General features: G+C 43.7%; 1 protein-coding gene across 2 annotated transcripts in view; it reads left to right on the top strand.

Moving 5' to 3' along the window:
• The window catches only part of VWA8 (von Willebrand factor A domain containing 8), a 155,534-nt gene that overhangs the window by 35,087 nt on the left and 94,374 nt on the right, over positions 1 to 26,073 (top strand). For both annotated transcript variants that reach the window (XM_038762124.1, XM_038762125.1), the window contains exons 6-14: positions 302 to 466; positions 5,008 to 5,057; positions 5,638 to 5,746; positions 8,500 to 8,604; positions 11,478 to 11,606; positions 12,790 to 12,924; positions 13,017 to 13,094; positions 22,332 to 22,492; positions 23,488 to 23,601. In XM_038762124.1, the coding sequence (XP_038618052.1) occupies positions 302 to 466; positions 5,008 to 5,057; positions 5,638 to 5,746; positions 8,500 to 8,604; positions 11,478 to 11,606; positions 12,790 to 12,924; positions 13,017 to 13,094; positions 22,332 to 22,492; positions 23,488 to 23,601 (1,046 nt within the window). The remainder of the gene's footprint in view (positions 1 to 301; positions 467 to 5,007; positions 5,058 to 5,637; positions 5,747 to 8,499; positions 8,605 to 11,477; positions 11,607 to 12,789; positions 12,925 to 13,016; positions 13,095 to 22,331; positions 22,493 to 23,487; positions 23,602 to 26,073) is intronic.

Here is a 26,073-nt window from a genome sequence, read left to right as displayed (position 1 = left end):
TCACGCTCTCCTTTCCTCTCCCATTTCTTCTATTCTCTTTCTTTTCCCATCCCCTTTAAATTCTCCTTGCCCGCCATCCCCCTCTCTGCAAGCGTGCATGTCTTTTTGTGACTCACTCTCTCCCACCATTCTTTCTCCCCCCACCCCTCTGACAGTTGAATTATTTTCTGAAAAGGAAATCACATTTGCTTAATCACCATCCCTATCCTTAAATGAGCCCTCCGAAACAGACAGATGTGCTTAGCATTGTGATTGACACGGTCTGTGGCATTCCAGTGAGTTTCCTCTTTTGTTTCCTCAGGACCACACTAAAACGGAACTGGACGCTTGGAAGATTGTTCGAGTTAGTGAGAATTTCCGAGTAATTGCTCTGGGTTTGCCAGTGCCCAGGTACACTGGAAACCCATTAGACCCTCCTCTTCGTTCTCGGTTTCAAGCGAGAGATGTCTTTTACCTGCCATTCAAGGTAGGAATCTGTAGAATTCCTACTAAGAGTACATTTCCTCCGGGAAGCCCTCCCTGACTGATCTCTCTTCTCCACATCCTATTTTCCCTCCGTACTATGTCACCCAAGTACTAGAGTCCAAACCCTCTAAACAATTAACTACCCACCCCGCTCCCAACTCAAACGGCCCTTTTGTACGTATCTTTTTTTTACTACCCCTGATTTTTTTTTTTTAAACGTCTGCCTCTCCCTCTACTTTGTAAGCTCCTTGTTGTCAGGAATTGTATCCGCTCACTCTTGTCGTTCTCTGCCAAGCACCAACTACAGTGCTCTGTACTGAGTAAGCGCCCAATAATACCAATGATTGATGGATTCGTTGAACAGCGTACTCCTATACAGGGAGATTTCAGGGCATAGTGCTTGATATTTGTCCTCTCCACATTTTGAGTATCATGGCGCTTCCTTTATCTTGATGGAAAAAAACACGCCTGGGAGTCAGGAAACCCTGGCTCTCCCACTTAGTTACTGTGTGACTTTAATAATAATAATAATAATGTTGGTATTTGTTTAGCACTTACTGTGTGCGGAGCTCTGTTCTAAGAGCTGGGGTAGATACCGGGTAATGAGGTTGTCCCACGTGGGGCTCACAGTCCCAATCCCCATTTTACAGATGAGGTAACTGAGGCACTGAGAAGTTAAGCCACTTGCCCAAAGTCACACAGCTGACAAGTGGCAGAGCGGGGATTAGAACCCACGACCTCTGACTCCTGAGCCTGGGCTCTTTCCAGTAAGCCATGCTGCTTCTCTAGACTTTGGACGAGTCACGTCACTTCTCGGTGCCTCAGTTTCTGTATCTCTAAAAGGGGGGGGGGGTCAATACCTGTTCTCCCTCCCCCTTAGTCTGAGCCCCATGTGGAGCCCCTTCCTTCCTCTCCCCCTCGCCCCCCTGTCCATCCCCCCATCTTACCTCCTTCCCTTCCCCACAGCACCTGTATATATGTATATATGTTTGTACATATTTATTTCTCTATTTATTTATTTTGCTTGTACATATCTATTCTATTTATTTTATTTTCTTGGTCTGTTTGGTTTTGTTCTCTGTCTCCCCCTTTTAGACTGTGAGCCCACTGTTGGGTAGGGACTGGCTCTCTATGTTGCCAACTTGTACTTCCCAAGTGCTTAGTACAGTGCTCTGCACACAGTAAGCGCTCAATAAATACGATTGTTGATGATGATGATGTGGAATGGAGACTGTGTCTGATCTGATAATCGTAACTATCTCGGTGCTTTGTACAGTGCTTGGCCCATAGTAAGGACTTAACCCACACCACAGTTATTAGGCAGTTTCTGTTTGCTCTTCGAACAAGCCCCGCTTTCCTTTGGAAGGGAGGAAAGCTTTAACGCGCGTTCAGAAGCGTCACGGATATCGTTCTGCATACCCGGGGTGGGTCAGGGGTCCAAGGCCCTCGAAGCCAGGAGAGGCCCCCGACCTTCATCTCAGGCTTGGGAGTCAGAGGGTGTGCCTTCTAATCCCGGCTCTGCCACAAACCTGCTGTGTGACCTTGGGCAAGTCACTTAACCTCTCTGTGCCTCAGTTCCCTCACCTGCAAAATGGGGATTAAATGTTTGAACCCCCTGTGTGACGGGGTCCATGCCCAACCCGATCATCTTGCGGACTGTTGTGGGCAGGGAATGTGTCTGTTTATCGTTACGACGTACTCTCCCAAGCACCTTGTGCAGTGCTCTGCACACAGAAAGCACTCAATAAATACGATTAAATGAACGAATGAATGTTGTATCTACCCTGGCGTTTGGAATAATGCTTTGCACATAATAATAATGGCATTTATTAAGCGCTTACTATGTGCAAAGCACTGTTTTAAGCGCTAGGGGGGATACAAGGTGATCAGGTTGTCCCACGGTGGGGGCTCACAATCTTAATCCCCACTTTACAGATGAGGTAACTGAGGCACAGAGAAGTTAAGTGACTTGCCCAAAGTCACACAGCTGATAAGTGGCGGAGCTGGGATTCGAACCCATGGCCTCTGACTCTCAAGCCCGAGCTCTTTCCATTGAGCCACGCTGCTTCTCCTAACATAGTAAGCGCCTGACAATTGCCACAATTATTGTTATCTGAGAAACGTGTGGAACACACAAGTGTTCGTAGGCTGGCCTCATCACCCTGCCTGCTCTGTTTAATGTTGGGCAGTGACTGAGGCAGAGGTGAGATTCCCGCATATGCACATGTTCACTTATCATCATCATCATCAATCGTATTTATCGAGCGCTTACTGTGTGCAGAGCACTGTCCTAAGCGCTTGGGAAGTACAAGTTGGCAACATATTGAGACAGTCCCTACCCAACAGTGGGTTTTACACTTATCTGTAAAACCCAAAGGCAGAATGTCAAGCACACACACGCGTACACACACAGATGTAGAGATAAATTCGAGTGATATCCTCCCATTGCAAGTATGATCACTAGTGAAGACACAGTCGTGGAAATGGTCTCACAAACCCAGCTCTCAGTCCATCAATCAGGGATATTTATTGAGTGCTTACTACGTGCAGAGCACTGTTCTCGGTGCGTGGGAGAGTACGGTACAACAGAATTAGCAGAAATGCCCCCTGCCCATAGCGGGCTTACCCTCTAATCAATCAATCAATCGTATTTATTGAGCGCTTACTGTGTGCAGAGCACTGTACTAAGCACTTGGGAAGTACAAGCTGGCGACATACAGAGACAGTCCCTACCCAACAGTGGGCTCACAGTCTAGAAGGGGGAAGACACAGAACAAAACCAAACATACTAACAATAAAATGAATAGATAGGTACAAGTAAAATAAATAGAGTAATAAATATGTACAAACATATATATATATGTATATTTATACATATATACAAGTATATATAGCTATCTCCCCCCTCTAGATGGGGAGATAGCTATTGATATGAATAAATCCAGAACTTAAGTACCTTAAAGGTACATACATAAGGGCTGTGGGTTGGGGAGAAGATCCAATGTCCAAAGGTTGCACAGCAGAGCCAGGATTAGAACCCAGGGCCTTCTGACTCCCCAGTGTGTACTCTCCCCGCTAGGCCACACTGCTTCTCTTGAATCCTCCCTGTCAGTCGGCAACTCTCTATTCCTAGTTGTGTCAAAAATGTCCTGAACAGCCTCACACTGCACTCTTTTTCCAGGACCATAATCGTAGCAGAGTAGTAACTGTATAAGTCTCACCTCCCCAGCCGGAACAAATTGCTTTCCCATCGGTTACATTACAGAAGTTGTCCACATTCGTGCTTGGCCACAAATAGGTTGGCATCATTGTCATCCCCTTCATCGCCACCCACGGTGTTCTTTGGGGAGACCCCCAAGCGATAATCATGAAGGGGAAAAGATGATCCTAGAAATTTCAGAAGCTCTCACGAGAAGCATTATTGAGACTTCACCATCGCGGAAAGGACGAAGGGAAAATCCAGTGCGTAAATAAGGGGGTGGTGTTATTTTTTTTCTTTCCCCCTTTGACTGTGTATCGTACTGTTTCCTGCCAGTGGCTCAAGCAGTCAAAGGCTCACCTCTCCACTTCCCTTCTTCACATTCATTCATTCAGTTGTACTTACTGAGCGCTTACGTGTGCAAAGCACTATACTAAGCGCCGAGGGGGAGCCGTTGTCCAGAATGAGGAAATGGTGGTGCATCAATCAATCATATTTATTGAGCTCTGTACTAAGCGCTTGGGAAGTACAAATTGGCAATATATAGAGACAGTCCCTACCCAATATTGGGCTCACAGTCTAAAAGGGGGAGGCAGAGAACAAAACCAAACATACTAACAAAATAAAATAAATAGAATAGATATGTACAAGTAAAATAAATAAATAAATGAATAGAGTAATAAATATGTACAAACATATATACATATATACAGGTGCTGTGGGGAAGGGAAGGAGGTAAGATGGGGGGATGGAGAAGGGGGGTGAGGGGGAGAGGAAGGAAGGGGCTCAGTCTGGGAAGGCCTCCTGGAGGAGGTGAGCTCTCAGCAGGGCCTTGGGGGAGGAAGAGAGCTAGCTTGGCGGATGGGCAGAGGGATTGGGGGCATTCCAGGCCCGGGGGATGACGTGGGCCGGGGGTCGATGGCGGGACAGGCAAGAACGAGGTACGGTGAGGAGATTAGCGGCGGAGGAGCGGAGGGTGTGGGCTGGGCTGTAGAAGGAGAGAAGGGAGGTGAGGTAGGAGGGTGCATGAGATACAAATGAACATGAATCCCTGCATACAGTTGTTCCCGTGGGAGATTTCTGCACAAACGAGACCCAGCCTTTAGGGAAGTTAGGCTGGGCGCCCCAAAATGCCAGCTGGAGTTAAACCTGGGCCCAGATGTCTCTGTTTCCCCCAAACACGCTCTCCTCAGGTAGATTCTGCTGTGTGGAGAGTGATGCACATAGCAAATGCAAATAGCACCATTGCTGTTACAGAATTGGATGGTTCCATGCAGAAGTTAACCTCTGACCCGTATTATATCTGGGCAATTCATGTGATTTGACTCTATTTTACATTTTAGGACCAGCTTAAATTATTATACTCAGTTGGATCAAACGTCTCCGCGGAAAGGTAACTGGTTTGATGCCACTGTAAAGCTTTGCGTAGCACAGCATGAGTTTTTGGAAGAGAAATTTATAGTAACAACTTTAGAATTATATTATGAGTATCAATTCGTCCCTAGAATTTGATTCCTTCATTCATTCAGTGTACTTTTTGAGCACTTACTGTGTGCAGAGCACTGTACTGAGCACTTGGGAGAATGCGATACATCAATAAAAAGACACATTCCCTGCCCACAATGAGCTTACAGTCTAGAGTGGGGGAGACATATCAATCAAACGAATAATCAATCAATTGTATTTATTGAGCGCTTATTGTGTGCAGAGCACTGTACTAAGCGCTTGGGAAGTACAAGTTGGCAACATATAGAGACAGTCCCTACCCAACAGTAGGCTCACAGACTAGAATAAGCGACAGCTATGTACTTGAGTGCCGTGGGGCTGGAGGTGGGGAAGAACAAAGGGTGACGCAGATGGGAGTGGGAGAAGAGGATTTGATTTTAGATATTTGTGTACGTAAGTAGGTTAAAAATTACCTGATTATAAAATTAAAATTAATGCTAGAAAATGGTCTTTTTTTTTCCTGCTAGGGTATCTCAGCTGTTGTCTGTTGCTACCACCCTCTGTTCCCAAGAATCTTCTATTCTCGGACTTCCCGATTTTCCAATAGATAGTTTATCGGGTGCAGTTAAAATCATGGTAAGTATGAACAAGTAATGACTAGGTAGATTGAAAATGGCTAAGGAAAAGGAAGCAGCGTGGCCTGGGGAAAGAGCATGGGCCTGGGACGCAGTTATTTATGGAGATCACTGAAGACAAGGAATTAGAAAACCAAATCAAGAAAATCAGCATGTCCTTTGGTCAGTCGATTATCAAACTGATGTTCCACAGAACGAAACTTCTGAGTGACCTTATTAATAATAATGATGATGGTATTTGTTAAGCGCTTACTTTATGCCAGGCATTGTACTAAGTGCTGGGGTGGGGATACAAGCAGATCGAGTTGGGTACAGTCCTTGTTTCATGTGGGGCTCACAGTCTCAATCCCCATTTTTCAGATGAGGTGACCGAGGCCCAGAGAAGTGAAGTGACTTCCCCGAGGTCACACAGCAGACCAGTTGGAGGAGTCAGGATTAGAACCCATGACCTTTTGGCTCCCAGGCCTATGCTCTATCGCCATGGTTGGGAGATCTGTTCCCACCCTGTTTGGTGGCAGGCACATCCATCAAAATCACCTGTGTGCCCTTATTAGCAAAAAGTTACGGTGTGACAGAATGGCAAAGAGCAAAAGCCCGGACTGAAATCTAGCCTGTGGACATCAAAACTGGGTTTATCTCCACACAGCCTGGAAGGTGAATGTATAGTTGTTGACAGTTGGGAACCCAAACGGCTGTTGGGGGCGAAAGCCTAATAGGGTTGATAAAATAATTTATTAAGAGCGTGCTCCATGCCAAACACTGTGCCAAGCACGAGGATAGGAAAGCCTCCCAGTCAGCCTAATCTCTGGACCATGTGGGGGTCAAAGTGTTAAAGGAAAGAAGAACAGATGTTTCATTCCTCTGCAAGAGGGGTTAAGGGATTTACCCAAGGTCACACTTCAGGACAGGGGTTGCAGCTGGAAATCGAACCTGGGTCCCGTGACTCCCGATCATCCCTTGCTTTTAAAATCAGGCCGTGTAAAGATGCGCCACTGTGCTGCATCACAGCTGATCGTTGAAAGGGCAGCCTGTAATACTGCCACCGAAAACGGTGTGACTCCTCGCACACGCTTTGAGAAGATCTTATACTGCTCGGAGGCAACAAGGAAATAGTGTCAGGAGCTAGTGAGGAGCAGTGTGGCCTAGCGGATAGAGCCTGGGCCTGGGAATCAGAAGGACCTGGGTTCTAATTCCACCTCCGCCACTTGCATCCTGTCTCCCCCCCGCCTAGACTATAAACTCGTTGTGGGTAGGGAATCTGTCCGTTGTTGTATTGTACTCTCCCAAGTGCTTAGTACAGTGCTCTGCACACTGTAAGCGCTCAATAAATGCGACTGAATGAATGAACGCACCTTGGGCAAACCACTTCTCTGTGCCGCAGTTACCTCATCAGCAAAGTGGGGTTAAGACTGGGAGCCCCTTGTGAGACATGGACTGTGTCCAACTTGATTAGCTGATATCTACCCCAGGGCGTAGTACAGTGTGTGGAACATGGTAAGCGTTTAATAAGTGCCATTGAAAAAATAAATATATCAGCCCCCAAGGCCTTTTCAGTTACCTCAGTACCCAATCAGGGGGGCATCCTTTACATATAAAGGACATGTATAAATCCTTATAAATGTTAATTTATAATAAATTATATAATATAAAATATTATATAATATAAAATATGAAATTATATAATATAAAATATAAAATTATATAATATAAAATATATAAAATAAATATATAACTGGGGTGTTAATTATCCCAGTTTAGGAATGCTGTTTCGAACGATCATTGGCAGTGAAGCAATTAAGCATCCTAAGCACCTGTCCTTGCTTAAAGTCTGTCTAAGACCATCTCTAAAACTTTCCCACTAATTTTTTTTTATTGTTGTTGAAATTTTGACACTGATGGCTAAATAATCATTTGAGCATTAACCATCAGTTGGATGTATGACCATTTTTTGTTTGACCTACAGTTCATTCATTCATTCAATCGTATTTATTGAACGCTTACTGTGTGCAGAGCTCTGTACTAAGCGCTTGGGAAGTACAAGTTGGCAACATATAGAGACGGTCCCTACCCAACAGCGGGCTCACAGTCTAGAAGGGGGAGACAGACAACAAAACAAAACTTGGGGACAGGTGTCAAGTCGTCACAATAAATTGAAGTAGAGCTAGAGGTACATCATTAACAAAATAAATAGAATAGTAAATGTGTACAAGTAAAACAAATAGAGTAATAAATTTGTACAAACATATATACAGGTGCTGTGGGGAGGGGAAGGAGGGTTGTCACAATCATAAGAATGAATAGAGGTTTCGTTTTGGTTTCAGTAAGGAATGGACTGAAAAAGGCTATGTGTATTTTTCTTCTGCCAGACGCAAATTTTAGAAAGCCATTATTCCCTGATAATTTTGTCAAAGGAGTCACTTTGAGTTCTTCTAGTAGTCGTTAAGCACTATCAAAGGAACATACTAATGTAGTTATATCCTATTTCCCCACCATTTCCTCCAAACCAGTGAAAACTGGTGAATTTGTTCAAATTAATCTTGAATCCAATCTGTCTCATTTTTTGCAGTTAACTTTTGAGCAAGCGCTCCGTGTTCCTTTTTTGGAGTGTGTTTTCTGTACTTTTTCGTACTTGTAAAATTATGCTCCTTTATCTTATTCTTGTCACCAATACAGTTTCTCTGTTTCATCAATTTAAATGTACATGAGTTGGCTTGGATGGCGATCATTTTAATGTATATTTTAAATTCTAATTAGGATTCCTTCCCTGCGATGTCAATCCACCATATAATCCAGTGGCTCTATCCTTACAAGATTTTATTGAGTCACGAAGGCAAGACAGCGGTGGAAGATTTATTAAAGGTAAGTACCCAAGAAAGATAGGGCACTTATCTAATTTAAATTTTAGCTGCATTTTACTTAGGCTATATATGCCCAAGGAGCTTTTTGCTTTACCCAGCAAGTAGATAATATGTTTCAATGCCAGTGACTTAATGACAGGATTTTAATTCTCATCTTACCTATGGATGGCAGTTCATCAGGTATTTATTGCATAGCTTTCTCATTCCAAAATCAATGGTGGCTCCAAGGAGGGCATTATTTCATGAGATTCCTTATAAACATGTAGTTAAAATAGCATAGCATTCCCAGATGAAATACAATTTAAATGAGAAAATGACAGACTTATTGGCCTAAAGATGCTGCTTCTCTGGATCCTTTGCTTTGCCTTAATCTTCAAATTTATGATTTCAAAGAAGTGGCTCAGGAAAGTATTAAAAAGGCAGTGATGTTGGGAGTTTTATGGTTTTTACATTGATTTTTTTTTCTAATCCTGGCTAGTTAGTACTTCAGAAGGTTCTGAATGTTACTGTCACAGAAACTGTGATCCTAGTAAATCCAAGTGGCTTTAAATGCTTTTAAAACATGATCAAGAACAATTATTTTGATTTGATTGAGCACGCTCATTAAGATCAGTAGCACCATTTTGTGCAGGTGGCTAATACTTTCGACTTGAGAAATACAATTTAAAATGATCGTTAGATCAGAGAATTGGTCAGTTTGACAGCATAAATTTCACTGTGGATATATGAGGTAATATGTTTGGATGAGAAAATGCGTGTATGTGTTTGAGTGTGTGCATGTATACATAAGTAAACATTTTCAGAGAGAGAGAGAGAGAGCACTTAATCCCCATGACCCCTCCTACCTCACCTTGCTTCTCCTCTTCATCATCATCAATCGTATTTATTGAGCGCTTACTATGTGCAGAGCACTGTACTAAGCGCTTGGAAAGTACAAATTGGCAACACATAGAGACAGTCCCTACCCAACAGTGGGCTCCTGCAACACAGCCCGCATACTCCACTCCTCTATTGCCATCCTAGTCACTTTACCTCTATCTCGTCTATCTCGCCGCCGACCTCTTACCCTCGTCCATGCCCACCCTCTTCATAACGGATAAACAGTGACTCCCCCCGCCACTTCAAAGCCTTATTGAAGGCACATCTCCTCCAAGAGGCCTTCCCTGACTGAACCCTCCTTTCCTTTTCTTCCACTCCCTTCTGAGTCACCCTGACTTGCTCCCTTCATTCATTCCTTCCCCCCACCCCACAACGACCCGCATGTAATTTATTTATTTATATTAACGTCTGTCTCCCCCTCTGGACTGTAAGTTCATTGTGGGCAGGGAATGAGTGCGATATATTGTTATATCAAACTCTCCCAAGTCCTTAGTACAGTGCTCTGCCTTAGTAAGTGCTCAATAAATATGATTGATTGAAGGCAGGGATCATGTCCATGGGCTATCCCTTGCATTTAGTACAGAGTAAGTGCTTAGTAAAAGCAATTCTTGGGGATAGCCCCCACAAAGCATACCTTGGCTTTAATATTTCCCTTTCCATCCCTCTGTCAGCTTGTCTTTAGACTGTAAGCTTGTTGTGGGCAGCGAACATGTCTGCCAGCTCTGTTGTTCTGTACTTTGTACAGTGCTCTGCACACTGTAAGCCCTCAATAAATTCTGTCGACTGATTTCCCAGCCCTTGGAAGTATGTTGACTGACTTGAATAACATATAATGGAAGACCTGTTTAGTTCATTTCACATTGTATAGTACTAGAAAGTATCTCTTTGCCGATTAAAATCGAAAGAGTGCGCTTTGAAACTTGTTTAGTATAGTACCATTAAAAAAAGAGTTGTGCTGAATTTTCAGATGCGCCTCCCCCCAAATATAATTGACCTATTTATGTTGGCAGATATTTATATTGCTATTTAATGTTGTAATTTTACTACTTTTTGTCTTGGTTAAATGTTTTCATTGATCAGATCAAGTTTTGGGCTCTCCAAAGCACATTAATGCACATCACTTCAACTAGGACTCTTTAGCTTACCGCTGTTTTTGTGGAATCAGGTAAGGGCATTAACCAGGGAAGAGAAGAAGCCCTAGGTCTTTAAAACTCGAGGGTTGCATTCTTTTTTTTTTTTTCTGGCATTTGTTAAGCTCTTCCTCCAGTGCTGGGGTAGGTACAAGCTAAAGTAAGTGCTAAACATACACAGTGATTATTATTATCATTCATTCAATCGTTCAGTCAGTCATATTTATTGAGCGCTTACTGTGTGCAGAGCACTGTACTAAGCGCTTGGGAAAGTACAATACAGCAAATTATTATCATTATTATCATTATCATTCTCCCCCTCTAGACTGTAAGGTCACTTTGGGCAGTGGACGTGTCTACGCACCTCTTGTATTCTTGTACTCTTCCAAGCACTTAGTACAGTGCTCTGCACAGAGTAAGCACTCAGTAAATACTATTGAATTAACCAAAACTCACCCTCAGTGCGATCGGAGTCCATTTCCTTTGGCGCCTTTTCCTGTGGAGGCATCCTCCCCAAAATTATCCGTTGTGTGTCTTCTTTGCCTAGTATTGTCAGTCCAAAGTAATCTCTTTTCCAGGTCTAAATCTTTTCATCTGTCTGTACCAGGTCTATTTTGCACCCCCTTAAGTAATGCTTGTGTGTCCCTGCCCCTCACTTTGTGTATTTAAAGAACATTTTCATTGCACATGGAGCAAGTCCAGTGTAGCAGGTGAGCAGTGCTTCTGAGAAGTCAAAGCCCCATCCAGTCCTGTCTCCAAATGTGTCTAGCTTTCTCGCGTGTTAACGAACAGTGACATCCTGCCCAAACGGAGCCCCCGTCCAGTTTCCTCAAAGGTAGTTTGAATTCTTGCTTGTGTTTTGTAGCGATTTGAAGTCGCGGATTTGAAAAGCTCCAGTCTCCCCGGCAAGATTGTGAAGGTGATTAAAGATGAAAACTCCAGGTCCCAGGCTGCAGTGACTCTTCAGGTGGCTGAAAGAGAAGTCACTATCAAGGTGAAGTTTTACGGATTCTCTCACTCTTCAAGATTAGCCCCTTTTCTGTCTCCTCGATCTAGGTGGGAATGGGGGCCAGGAGGCCGGGAGGCAGAATTAATAATAATAATAATAATAATAAATATGGTATTTGTTAAGTGCTTGCTATGTCTAAGCACTGGAGTGGTACAAGAAAATCAGGTTGGACACAGTCCCTTTCCCATGTGGGGCTCACAGACCCAATCCCCATTTTCCAGATGAGGTAATTGAGGTGCAGAGAAGTGAAGTGACTTGCCCAAGGTCACCCAGCAGACGTGTGGTGGAGCCGGGATAAGAATCCATGACCTTTTGAATCCCAGGCTCATGCTTTATCCACTGTACCATGCCGCTCCTCCCATTGGAATGGGAAGAACTGGAATTGGAAAATTAGAGGGAGAAGTCAGGAGAGCTGTCTTCTGGGTTCATCTCTGACCCTGATCTTGTTTAAGTCATTTAATCTCTCTGTTGCCTTAGTTTCTCTTTCTGGAAAATGTGGATGGTAATTCATAGTACTCTCGACCTCACAGACGTATTGGGGGGAGAGATGACTGACTGTGGGCAGAAGAAGAGTTGGTGGATCGGATATGGAACGGGATAGAAAGCAAGAGTTGGGATTTGGAGTTTCTTCATGGAAGAAACTATATATTAGGAGGGGCTAAAAGCATCATATGATTTTCTGTCTCCTCCTCCCTCCAGCCCCACATCACTCTAAAGCGCTTTGATATCCCACCCCAGCCCCACAGCACTTATGCACATAGCCTTTATTTATATTCATATCTGTCTCCCCTATTAATCTGTAAGCTCTTTTAGGACAGTAATCGTGTCTACCAACTGTATTGTATTGCACAGAGGTCTGTACACAGTAAGCGCTCAATAAATGCCTCTGATTGTTTGGGGATGATGTTTAGGTTTTTAAAAATGTGTGTTAAGATTGGATAATTGAATAAAGCCTTGTAAATGTAACATTGCCATTATTATTATCTCTAGTTCATGGAAAAGTAACTGTAATAGGGATTTTGGGTTAATGGAGCTTTTCACGTAGTGAAGAAGATAGGAGGAAGTGATATGTAACACATAAGTAGCTATAAGCATGATAATCAGCCAGTTTCATTTGAATGATAATAATGACTTCCTTGAATTCCTGTTTACCGCTGTTTAATTATAGGTACCTTCTGGGACTCAGCCTGTAAGTCGCCAATCCAAACCAGAGCGTTTCATAAAAACTTCCAGCCACGAGCAACTCTTGGCCGAAATGATGCAGTCTCATATGATTAAGGACATGTGTTTGATTGGAGGAAAAGTAAGGATTTCCGTCTTCCTAGCAAACCAGTCTGTCCACCTGCTCTCCATTTTAGAATCTGATTCTCTTAATGCGTGCTTTGGCTTTTGCAGGGTTGTGGGAAAACAGTCCTGGCCAAGGAGTTTGCTGATCTATTAGGATACAAAATTGAACCTATTATGCTGTATCAGGTAAAGTGTCACTTCCTTGTCTCGTGTTTTATATAAATAGCCTGGTATATGTGTTATTAATGGACATGCTCAAGAGTTATTTAGTATGAAATTGCAAATCTCTGGAAAAGAAGTGAAATAACACAACAGTGCAAGGTGTGATAATGGTGTGGAATTTTCTCCCTTTGTAGTTGTCTGAAACTGAAATGCTTTATTGTGAGAAGAGTGCTAGGGGACCACGGTTCTTGTAGAAGGAAGTTGATAGCTGTAAGGATGTTGGTTAAATCCAAGCAGTTTGGGCTTGAGGGTTACCAGGAGGTTCCTGAGTAGATTCTACCTGTGTAATAACATTGCACGCTGAATATAGGGTTGGTAAAAGGCACACCGTAATGGCTTTATGACAGAAGAAGAGATGTTCTGCAGAGAGTATGTCCACGGAGTCGCTCTGGGTCGGAAACGACCCGACGGCATTTGAGGAAGAAAAGGCGCTGGCTTGTTCACTGGTGGAGCGTGATTTGATTCATGTATATTTTTAAATTATTGTTGACTGTCCCCAAGGGTTTTCCTCCTCGTTGTTGGCCGCCAGACAGATTGTGGCCAGTTAAGTCATCTTTAAAGACGACACTTTCTCCTTTTTCCGGTGGTATTTTTCATGGGAAAATTAATTCTGGTGTAGATTTAGTTGCCTGGCACGTTCTTCCTCCCATTTTGGAAAGCAGCTTCATTTTAAGTAACGTTTTTATAATTGAGAAATTTGGGGTGTATTCTCGTTCACCACACTGGCTTCCCGTTTTCGCTGGTTTGGACTATCTGTGTGATGTGCTTGTTGATTTACTTTGTGTGTGATTGAACCGAGTTTTTCCAAGGTGCTAAAAACGGCAGCCCTATTAAGACGACCTTACAGAAACCCTCCGGGCTTTGAGCGAGTCAGTTGAGGTTCTTTCCTCCACAGTTTGCTCCAAGACAGGCACTTTTACTTCCACTCCCTCCCGTGAGGGCTCAGCCCACGACCGCCAAAGCCAGGCACTGAGCAGTGTACACGTACTGAGCGCCTGCCGCTTACACTGGCGGGGTTTTCACACTTCCGTGCATTCGCGTAAGCCCACCCTAAGCTGACCCAAGGCAGCTCCGCATCGGCCCTCCCGAAGATGCTCCCCCAGGAGCGAACCCTCATCCGTCCGGTTCCATGGCTTCTCACCGGTGGTTGAGCAGGAAGCCGGCATCTCTCGTTCTCCAATGGTCCCCGCTCATCGTCCTTAGTTCATCTTCCAACGGTCTGTTGATCTCTACCTCCTGGCCGGTCCGCCACCTTGGAGCCGTGTGGTCTGGTGGCGGGGAGTCGTGGGCACCCCTAAGATACCAAGGAAAACACGGAGTGGGTCCATCCCCAGCTGTGATGGGGCTCTCTCTCTCTGTTGGCCACCCCGGACCACGGGTACAACAGAGCATCTTGAATCTCCCTCCCCACGGCGCTAAGGTACAGCTACACAATGCTGTGGTCGCTTTGGCTGTTAAGGAGTCGGGCATAATCTAAAAAAGAAAAACCACCAAAAAAAAAAAGCCCCAAAAAACTTTTCCTTGCCTACTCGCTTGTTCTCTATTCCTTAGGGGGAAGGAAGGTACAAATGTTTCTCTGCACGTCCATTAGTTACAGAGATATCATCTCCTCTCACCCACCCTTCAATTTCCAGTTACGTGCCATAGCCCTTTCTGAAAAAACAGTAATACAGATATGTCTCTGTCTCTCTCTCTCTCTTTCCTCTTCATAGAGCTGTGGGTATATAACTCTAGATTGACTGAGGAGAACTCATCATAAAGCAGAGAGGACTGATAGAAGATAGGGAGAGCTGTTGGAGTGTTTATCCCAATGGGAGATAGAAAATAAAACTATTTACAATGAGGATAATCTCAAAAAATAATTGACTGTCCAGTTAATCATCCATATATCCCCACCTGCCAAATAAGTGTAGAAATAAATGTACAAGTACTAGAGGAAGCTGTTGAGGTAATGTGACGAAGGGTCTCTTTTCTGTTTCTTAATTTATCGGTTTATCATTTCCTCCACTGCATATTGGGGTGAATTTCCTCCACTGCATATAATCAAGCATTTAAGGCTTGATTCCTTTTAGAGAACCCAGCGAAAGAAGTGAATGGACATCTGTTTGCCCAGTAATCATCCTAAAGAGTCATCTAAGGAGTTAAAAAGCTACCCTTAAACTGGGGTTTTACTGATGTGAACATGTGGTTATTTTTAGAAGGTTATTTTTGAAACTGTTTTATATGAAAAAGGCATAGCCTGAGGAAAGAAATTTGTAGTACATTTATAAAAAGTTTTATAATGCAGTGTAGGACTCAGGCTAAACCAGTGCCACATTCTCCTTGGTTTATGTGGTTTTCATTTGTTCAGTGTGGCAAGGAGGACGTTAGTGGTGCTCAAAAGAGAACCAGATTTTCCTCCCTCCGTGACTTCCCAGCTTGTGCACTATGCGTCAGTGGCCTGCCCCTTCTCTCCTTTCACCCCAGATTTCCCCAGATCTGAGAATTTCTAGAAATTCTTCCCCCATTTAAGCCCTAGTTGAAATGAAAACCGCGCATGATTCAGCTGCAGTTTTTAAGACTGAAATAAAACGATCACCGTTAGAGAAAGAACATTGGATAACGTCTGGGCTACGCCTGATTCCTCATAAAATTTCCTTTCCCACATGAAAATGTTGTGCATTTTTCTGTATAGAATCCATACACGCATTCTCCTGTAGACTGAGTGCTGGGAACGTGTCTACCAATTCTGTTGTGCTGTAGTCTCCCAGGTGCTTAGTACAGTACTCTGTACCTAATAGGTGACTTGCTCCCGTTATTCATCCCCACTCCCAGCCCCACAGCGCTTATGTCCGGATCTATTTATTTTATTTTGTTAGTATGTTTGGTTTTGTTCTCTGTCTCCCCCTTTTAGACTGTGAGCCCACTGTTGGGTAGGGACTGTCTCTATATGTTGCCAATTTGTACTTCCCAAGCGCTTAGTACAGTGCTCTGCACATAGTAAGCGCTCAATAAATACGATTGATGATGATGATGATGATGATCTATAATTTATTTATATTAATGTCTGTCTCCCTCTCTAGACTGTAAGTTCATTGTGGGCAGGGACTGTGTCTGTTTATTGTTGTACTCTACCCAGTGCGTAGTACAGTGCTCTGCACACAGTAAGCGCTTAATAAGTAGGATTGACTAAGTGCTCGGTAAATGTAATTGATTGATGACGGATCCTCTTGTGTCTTATCCAGGTTTACGTCTTTCACCAGCATCCAGCCTTTTAGCCATTGCCTGGCATTTGAAGCTCACTAGCCAGTTTCTGGGGGTTTCTGAATTATCCAAATTTCTCTACCTCATCCTAAAAAAATCTGCAGCATTCTCTGTCTGTCAGTATGGTTCTCTTACTCTTTAAATACCTCCGTACCCTAGGCACCGATTCCCTGGGGTTAAGGGCAAGCCGTCACCCCCTTGGGATTGGCATAATTTAGGAGCAATCAATCAGTGGCATTTATCGCGCACATATAGACCAACATTGTAGTTCAATATAGAGAGAAGCGGCATGGCTTAGGGCATCGACCCCAGCGCTTAGTAGATTGCCTGGCACATAGTAAACACTTAACAAATACCATTATTATTGAGATATGAATATTACTCCTTTGGGGGTTTTTTTTTCAACCCTTAAAACTTCAAGAATCATGGCTCAGATGGTCTATTTTTGGCAAATATATAAGGCTTCATGTCAGCATTTAGGTTACCTCAGATGCTGGGCGTATTAGAGTATTTGAGTATTTTATTTTAAATTAGTGAATAGAATTGCAGTCGGTGAAGTGTGTGTACCGGGAAATCAGAAACTGAATGGACTGACTTCTTCTGGAGGGACAGTAAATATACCAATTTCAACTTGGAAGTGTTTTTATAAAAATATTTGTAAAATGGCTTATGCTGTAATTTACAGGATTACCATGTGGAAAACATCCTATAGTATAAAACTCGATTTACAGGGCAGGAATCTTCCTTCTAGCCATTGAAAAGGAACGTTTTGACTTCATATTTAATATTTCAGCTCATTAATATCACTTGAACTGCTCCCAGGAAAATGTTGCCATGTGATTAAATTGAAGCTGCTGGGTACTGTTTCGTTTTCTATGTACTCTCCTCAGACCTAGTTATTATGAAACATTCATTTATTACCTTTATGAAAGCACAGGAGGAGGCCTTTGTGCAACCGGGACAAAAATAAGCACGATAATTAAAGCAAGACTAGGGGAAGAAAATAGGATGAAGGGCCCAAGGACCCCGACAGACAAAGAATTCCAGATGAGGCGGGAATGTCTTGTACCACCCCTGACCCCAGGCTGTGCTGAAGCAGAAAATAATATTCCCGTTCCTCCCTGGGGTGACCAGCGGTGACAGCGATGTTGTGTGCACCGTGTGTAAATGTCTGACACCGTACGGAATACGGGACATGGTACGGGTTGACACCATTGAGCTCATCGTGCCCAAATCTCCCCTAGTCCACCCAAGCCTTTTTGGAAACCTGCCTTTTTTTTTAAACATTTGCCTGCCGTAGCCACCTCTCCGCAGTTTGTCACTAACACAGATCTCAAAATGTCTGGGCCTGGAATGCCCTCCCTCTGCCCCTCCGCCAAGGTAGCTCTCTTCCTCCCTTCAAGGCCCTGCTGAGAGCTCACCTCCTCCAGGAGGCCTTCCCAGACTGAGCCCCTTCCTTCCTCTCCCCCTCGTCCCCCTCTCCATCCCCCCCATCTTACCTCCTTCCCTTCCCCACAGCACCTGTATATATGTATATATGTTTGTACATATTTATTACTCTATTTATTTTACTTGTACATATCTATTCTATTTATTTTATTTTGTTAGTATGTTTGGTTTTGTTCTCTGTCTCCCCCTTTTAGACTGTGAGCCCACTGTTGGGTAGGGACTGTCTCTATATGTTGCCAATTTGTACTTCCCAAGCGCTTAGTATAGTGCTCTGCACATAGTAAGCACTCAATAAATATGATTGATGATGGACCTCAAATGTTCCGAGTAGAGAATTCCCGTGGTATCTCCTCCAACAGGCCTTCCCTGATTAAGCCCCCTTTTCCTTTTCTTCCACTCCCCTCTGGGTCATCCTGACTTGCTCTCTTTATTCATCCCCCCTCCCAGCCCCGTAGCACTTTTATCCATATCCGTAATTTATTTCTTTTAACGTCTATCCCTCCTTCTAAACTGTAAACTCGAGGTGGGCCGGGAATGTGTCTGTTAAATTGTTATATTGTACTCTCCCAATTGCTTAGTACAGTGCTCTGCGCACAGTTAGTGCTCAGTAAATGCAGTTGATCGATTGATTGATTGGTCCTTAGACTGTAAGCTCGTTGTGGTCAGGGAATGTGTCTGATGTACTCTCATGAGGGTTTAGAACAGTGCTGTGCACACAGCGCTCAGTAAATGTGATCGAATGAATGACCCAGAGGGACAAGGCCATCGGGTCGTCCCTTGACGTGCTGCTTGTCGCTAATTAGCTGGCCACCATATTGAGAAAATTGTAACTCTCAGGCATGATCTCCCTAAAATCATCTCCCCTAGTCCTCTCCAGTTCCTCACTCCCCTTCCCCCTTCTTCAACTCTCTGAGCACTGGGGTAGGTGCAAATGAATCAGGTTGGACACAGTCCCTATCGCACATGGGGATCACATTCTTAACCCCATTTTACAGATGAGGTAACCAAGGCAGAGAGAAGTTAAGTGACTTGCCCAAGGTCACACAGCAGACATGTGGCGGAGCTGGGATTAGAACCCATGTCCTGCTGGCTCCCAGGCCCTGTCTCTATCCACTGAGCGATACTGCTTTGTTAATGGGATTACGTTAACCTCACGTTTTATTTGAAGCCACTCAAATCTCCTCTACCCAATAAATTAAAAGTAGTTCTTGTTAGAGGGGGAAAAAAAGCCATTTAAGCAAGGAAAAGTTTAAAAATACTTCTACCTCAGATGTAGAACCAGAGAACATTTTTCTGTGTGGACCAAACATGGATGACAGTGAAGAATAATGAATTTGTAAGGGTGCCTGGAATTATGATTACCGAGCATGTTTAGAATCTTAATAGCTCAATTTGTTTTTCAGGACATCTAGAAATGAGTACAGGCTCTGTTTACCTAATTTTCTATGACCTAAGTAAATACAGACGTAATTATTATAATGTTTCTACCGCACATAAATGTACCTTCATGCAAATTCTTAAATCGCTTTGAATTCTGGCCATTTCTAACAGAAACCATTTATGTTCCAAAAGGATATAATTCTAATAAGGACAATGCAGGTTATTTAAAGTAATCCTGGGAAGCCCTTAGAATTCTAGCTATTTCTTTTCTAACCTTATGGACAGATAAATATACATATGTGTGTGTGTGTGTGTGTGTACATATATATTTGCATATATATGTGCATATATATTTGCATATATATGTGCATATATATTTGCATATATATGTGCATATGTATACTTATATGTATGTATATAGCCTTATGCACAGGTATATAAATGTTATGCATAAGGTTTTATTATGCATATGTGTGTATGCATCCATAATCCATAATCATTCATAATTTTTTCCATTCAGGGAAGGATGATTCTTTTTTAATCAGCATTCAGTGAAGGTAATTTTGACCAATCTGAAGCCAGACTATGAAATACGTACTTTATGAAGGTTATGGAGTAGATTTTTTTAAATCTTTTGGACTTCTCAAGGTAGAGTTGGAAAAATTCACTTAACTGACACAATATTAGTTTAAGCCTTATGGAAGACTGGGAGTGTAAAATGCAAAATGAATTCATTGTACTCAGACATCATTTTAACGCTTTCCATAACCACAGAAGATCTTCTAACTCAGTTTTATGCTGTTTGAGGTTTCTCTCCTGAGAGATTTAAAACAAGCATAGCATTCTGAGAAGATGTAATGTAGGAAGAATATGATCTGTTGTTTTCCAAGGACCGGACGTAAGATTTTAGGGCCAGACAATGATAGTAATATTGACTGAACAAGACCTCACTCATGTTCTGTTATTTTAAGGCAGTTAAGGAAACTCTAACAGGAAATGCTACAGGCTTTATGACATCATTTGTTCTATTTTTACTTTGTGAGATTCTGAGGTTTTGGCAATCCAGGGATAAAAGGGAAGAATGAAAAAATCAGAAACAGCCATCTGATTTGGCTTGGTTCTGTTTTTGCATTTTGCTCCTATAAGCAAAGCTATCACGTTTCTATCTGCAGTTACCAAAGCTTATACAAAGGGATGTTGGGGGTATTGTTGGATGTTGTGGTATCATTTGATGTTGTGATAATTAAGAGCTTACTATGTGAAGAGCACTGTACTAAGTACTTGGGAGATGCAATTCAACGGAATTAGCAGCTATGTTCCTTACCCAAAATGAGCTTAGTGTCTAGAGGGGTAAGACGGACATTAACGTGAGTGAATAAGTAATTTATAATGTAATTTAAAGATAGGTACATAAGGACGGTGGGGTTGGGAGTGGGGCGAACATCAAATGTCCAAGAGGGCTTAATTGGGGAAGGCCTCTTGGAGGAGATGTGACGTCTGTAATGCTTTGAAGGTGAAGAGAGTGGTGGTCTGCTGTATATGGAGGGGGAGGGAGTTCCAGCTAAGGGGAGGATGTGTGAAAGGGGTTGGCGGTGAAATAGATGAGATCGGGACCCAGTGAGTAAACTGGTCCTAGAGGAGCAGAGTGTACCGGCTGTGCTGTGGTAGAAGATTAAAAAGGTGAGGGGTAGAATGGGGTGAGCCGATTGACTGCTTTGAAATTAGTGGTAAGGAATTTCTGTTTGCGGAGGTGGGTGGGCAGCCATTGGAGGTTTTTGAGGAGTGGGGAGACATGAACTGAACGTTTTTGTTGCCAAATGAACCGTGCAGCAGAGTGAAGTCTGGGTTGGAATGGGGAGAGACAGCGAGTCGGGAGGTCAGCGAGGAGGCAGATGCCTCCACTAGTCAAGGCGGGATAGGAGAGATGCTAGGACCACTGATCTACACTGTGGCCCACCCCCTTCTCCTCAACACGCTATCCAACCTTGGCTTCACAGACTCCGTCCTCTCCTGGTTCTCCTCTTATCTCTCCGGTCGTTCATTCTCAGTCTCTTTTGCAGGCTCTTCCTCCCCCTCCCATCCCCTTACTGTAGGGGTTCCTCAAGGTTCAGTTCTTGGTCCCCTTCGGTTCTCGATCTACACTCACTCCCTTGGTGACCCCATTCGCTCCCATGGCTTCAACTATCATTTCTACGCTGATGACACCCAAATCTACATCTCTGCCCCTGCTCTCTCTCCCTCCCTCCAGGCTCGCATCTCCTCCTGCCTTCAGGACATCTCCATGTCTGCCCACTACCTAAAACTCAACATGTCCAAGACTGAACTCCTTGTCTTCCCTCCCAAACCCAGACCTCTCCTTGACTTTCCCATCACTGTTGACGGCACTACCATCCTTCCCATCTCACAAGCCCGCAACCTTGGCTCCATCCTTGACTCCGCTCTCTCGTTCACCCCTCACATCCAAGCCGTCACCAAAACCTGCCGGTCTCAGCTCCGCCACATTGCCAAGATCCGCCCTTTCCTCTCCATCCAAACCGCTACCCTGCTCGTTCAAGCTCTCATCGTATCCCATCTGGACTACTGTATCAGCCCCCTCTCCGATCTCCCATCCTCTAGTCTCTCCCCACTTCAATCCATACTTCACGCCGCTGCCCGGATTGTCTTTGTCCAGAAACGCTCTGGGCATGTTACTCCCCTCCTCAAAAATCTCCGGTGGCTACCAATCAACCCGCGCATCAGGTTGAACTCTCTTGCTTTAAAAATAGGTGACCGATGCTGCTTCCTGCAAAACTGAACAGTCGATCCTGCTCAAAACAAGAGAGTGCTGTTGAAGGTGGAAATCGCTGCCATTCACATCATATTTAAGGGGCTCAAATAAGTCTAGGTGGGAAAAGAAAAGCATCCTCAAGAGGAAGCTGTTTAGTATTGCGTTTATGGTCAGAGATAAATAAAAGAATGGGAAAATCTCGAAATGAAACTTCCTAAGCAGTAGAATGGGAAAGCCTTGAAATGGAGATGCTCTTTAGTTGGGTTATTTTTCCACGCTGGACTCCGTCGAGGGGAAAAACACATCGTTTGAAGGCCAGTGCCCGTAAATACTCATACCGGTGTTTTTGTCATCGCCCGTAGGATATGACAGCTCGTGATTTGCTGCAGCACAGATACACTCTTCCTAACGGAGATACGGCTTGGCGATCATCGCCGCTCGTTACAGCTGCCCTGGAAGGAAAGCTCGCCGTGCTGGACGGCATTCATCGAGTCAATGCTGGCACCCTCGCTGTACTGCAAAGGTCAGTAGGGGCTCGGCCAATTGCATTTCACTGCCTGCGACCCTTTGTTCACAAGATATTATTCTGCTGTCAGTCAGTCAGTGGTGTTTATTGAGCTGTTATTGTTACTGTACTAAGCCCTTAGGAGAGTACAATCAGTTCTGTGTAGATGATTCCCAAATCTGCATCACCAGCCCTGACCTCTCGCCTTCCCTGCGGTCTCGCATTTCCAACTGCCTTCAAGACATCTCTACCTGGATTTCATTCAGTTGTATTTATTGAGCACTTACTGTGTGCAGAGCACTGTACTAAACGCTTAATGCTGGATGCTCTCCCATCACCTTGAATTAAATATGTCCAAAACGGAACTCCTTATTCATTCAGTCATATTTATTGAGCCCTTAACTGTGTGCAGAGCACTGTACCAAGGGTGAGTAGAATAGAACAGTAAACAGACACATTCCTTGCCCACAACAAGCTCACAGTCTAGAGTTTTATCTAATCTAGTTTTCTACAGTCCTATATTCCCACTGTCCTCCCAATCTCACAAGACCATAACCTTGACGTTGATCTTGATTTATGTCTCTCATTCCACCCACATATGTAACCTGTCACCAAATCCTATCAGTTCAACCTTCACAACATTGCCAAAATCCACCTTTTCCTCTCCATCCAAACTGTTACCGTGCTACAAAGCACTTATCCTATCCCGCCTTGACTACTGCGATTGCCTCCTCACTGGCTTCTCGACTTCCTGCCTCTCCCCACTCCAGTCCATACTTCTCTTGGCTGAGAGCATCATTTTGCTTAAAATAATAAATAAATAAAATTAAAAAGCTTTCAGTCCATGCCTCCCCACTCCTCAAGAAGCTCCAGTGGCTGTCCATCCACCTCGGTATCAAACAGAAACTCCTTACCCGCAGAAGAATCATCCCTGAAATGGTGCATCGGAAGAATTTAAAGGGGAGATGTCTCAGTCAGATTTCTTTCATTATCTCCGACCCCTAAACCGACAGGTTAATCCAAGACAGAGAGCTGACCCTCTACGATGGCACTAGGCTGCTGAGGGAAGACCGATACCAGTGTTTAAAAGAAGAACTTCAGCTGTCCGATGAGCAGCTCCAGAAGAGGTAATCTTGGGGACGCTTTCGCTTGCCCTTTTAGTTGGGGAAAAAAAGTCCATCTGTGCTGCCTGTTGCTCTTATAATGAAGGCTCTTTCCAGAGATTTCTGGGTCAGGTTGTATTTAAAGGTGATTCAGTATTCCTTAATGACTTTCTTTTCAGAGCATTGATTTTTTTTAAAGCTTTAAAAACACACTGATCGTGTTAAGTGCTGTATTTTGTCCCTTGTCCAGGTGTTGAAGTAATAATTATGAATCCATTGCTGCCCCTCTTATGTGTACCACGGTGAATTCGTTTTGTCATTTTAGGTTTTTTTTTCCTCACACGTTCTATCTTCATACTACAGTCTCCCAGTTCAGTTGGCTTACTTACTCTTTACACGTGAATTGCTTATTTCACCATGAAACTTCTGACTTTTGTGGCAGAATCCCAGCACCAGGGAGACGGGTCCCAGCAGCCGGTTAATCAAAGAGAGGAAGCTTTATCTTCTAGTCAGACTCACGGAGCCCTGCTCAATGCCCTAAGGTTATGAAAAACAGCATCGAATGTTTTCATTTTACCATTTCATCCAAATGGAAACACCTCTTATAGCACTGACGGGGTGCTTCTTTTTGAGCCCCAATATCTCCAGATTGCGAGAGAAAAATCATGATACTATATTAAGGAGCCAAGAGTTCTTCCCTGCTGGATTGGCAGTTTACTCTGAGCCAGCGCGGCTTAGTAGAAAGAGCGCAGGCTCGGGAGTCAGAGGTCATGGGTTCTAATCCCGGCTCTGCCACTTCTCAGCTGTGTGACTTTGGGCAAGTCGCTTCTCTGTGCCTCGGTTGCCTCATCTGTAAAATGGGGATTAAAGCTGTGAGCCCCACTTGGGACAGTCTCATTGCCTTGTATCTACCCCAGCACTTAGAACAGTGCTTGGCACATAGTAAGCACTTAACAAATGCCATCATTATTATTACTATCAGTGCATAGTTCTTTTTCCGCAGCCAAAATAACCTGCACTCAGTCCTCTTCTGATTGATTCTGATCATAAGACGCAGCATGGTGTAGTGGATGGAATATGGGCCCGGGAGCCAGAAGGTCCTGGGTTCTAATTCCGGCTCCGCCACTTGCCTGTTGTGTGACCTTGAGCAAGCCACTTCACTTCTTTGAGCCTCAGTTACCTCGTCTGTAAAATAGGGATTGAGGCTGTGAGTGCCACATGGGACTGGGACTGTATCCAATCCAATTTGCTTGTATCCACCCCAGCCCTTTGTACAGTGCCTGGCCAATAGTAAGTGCTTAATAAATTAATATAATTATGATTATGCATCAGAGCGGGGTCATCTGTTTTAATGCACTCCACTGACTACTCTCAGTGATGCATGGAAATTTGTCGTGAGGAGCGTGAAGTCGGAGAGTGTGACGAAAAAGCAGAAATAGCAGGGAAGTTTGTGCGGGGTAGCGGGGAAAGTGGTGGATTTTCCTGCCATCCTGCTGGACTTCCTTCCCTCCAGCACCTTTCTCTCCCAGACACTTTTGGAAATTCCATTGATTGAACAGTCAATCAGTGGTACTTATTGAGTGCTTGCTGTGTGTAGAGCACTTAGAGCTTGGAAGAGTACAATATAAGATCTGCTGCATCGACTTATCCTCAGATACGCTGGTCAATAATTAAGAGGCTGTTTCATTTTTGAGATTTATTTAAAAAAATTAAAAAATTTTAGGTGACTTCAGATTGTGATCCCTAGTTGGTGATAGATCAGAGTTTTAATAGTATCATATGAAATGATTATGGTCCGGGAAGGTGTCTGTGTGTTGTTATATTGTACTCTCCTAAGCGCTTAGTACCGTGCTCTGCACTCAGTGAGCGCTCAATAAATATGATTGAATAAATTTAAGTTCGGTGCCCTGGTTAAGAGAAACATAAATTAGCTTTGGTAATTAGGGATTTTTCCACTACTCAGTTTCCTCTTACAGGAATTAATTACCCTGTAAAAGAATCTTGTGTACAGTTGATTGTATGTTCAAATTACACTTTCTAGCTATTCCATAAAGGGAGGCTAGCAAATGGAGGTTGCCCATTCCTCTCAGCAGCAAGAGGAAACTTCTGGCCATCAGCTCTGTGACTTTCAAATACCAGCTCGAACTTCTTATCAAGTTAATAACCTAGTCAAGAGGCTTCATTCTCATCCCTTCCATGGCCAAACTTGTCACCTCCTCCACCTTGCCTGGAATTTTCTCTCCTTTCCCACCCAAAAAACCCCCCAATTCTCCCCATCTTCAGAGTCCTTTAGAAGTTATATCTCCAGGAAGTCTTCCTTCCAGAATTTTCAGTCTCCCCTCCCAGTTGCAACTTCCTTACTTTCGTGGCTCAGTGGAAAGAGCCCAGGCTTAGGAGTCAGAGGTCATGGGTTTGAATCCCGGTCTGCCACATGTCTGCTATGTGACCTTGGGCAACTCACTTAACTTCTCTGAGCCTGTTACCTCATCTGTAAAA

This window comes from Tachyglossus aculeatus, chromosome 20, assembly GCF_015852505.1.
Source record: "Tachyglossus aculeatus isolate mTacAcu1 chromosome 20, mTacAcu1.pri, whole genome shotgun sequence".
In the NCBI taxonomy this organism is placed as follows: Eukaryota; Metazoa; Chordata; class Mammalia; order Monotremata; family Tachyglossidae; genus Tachyglossus; species Tachyglossus aculeatus.
This window is presented reverse-complemented; position numbering and strand designations above follow the sequence as displayed.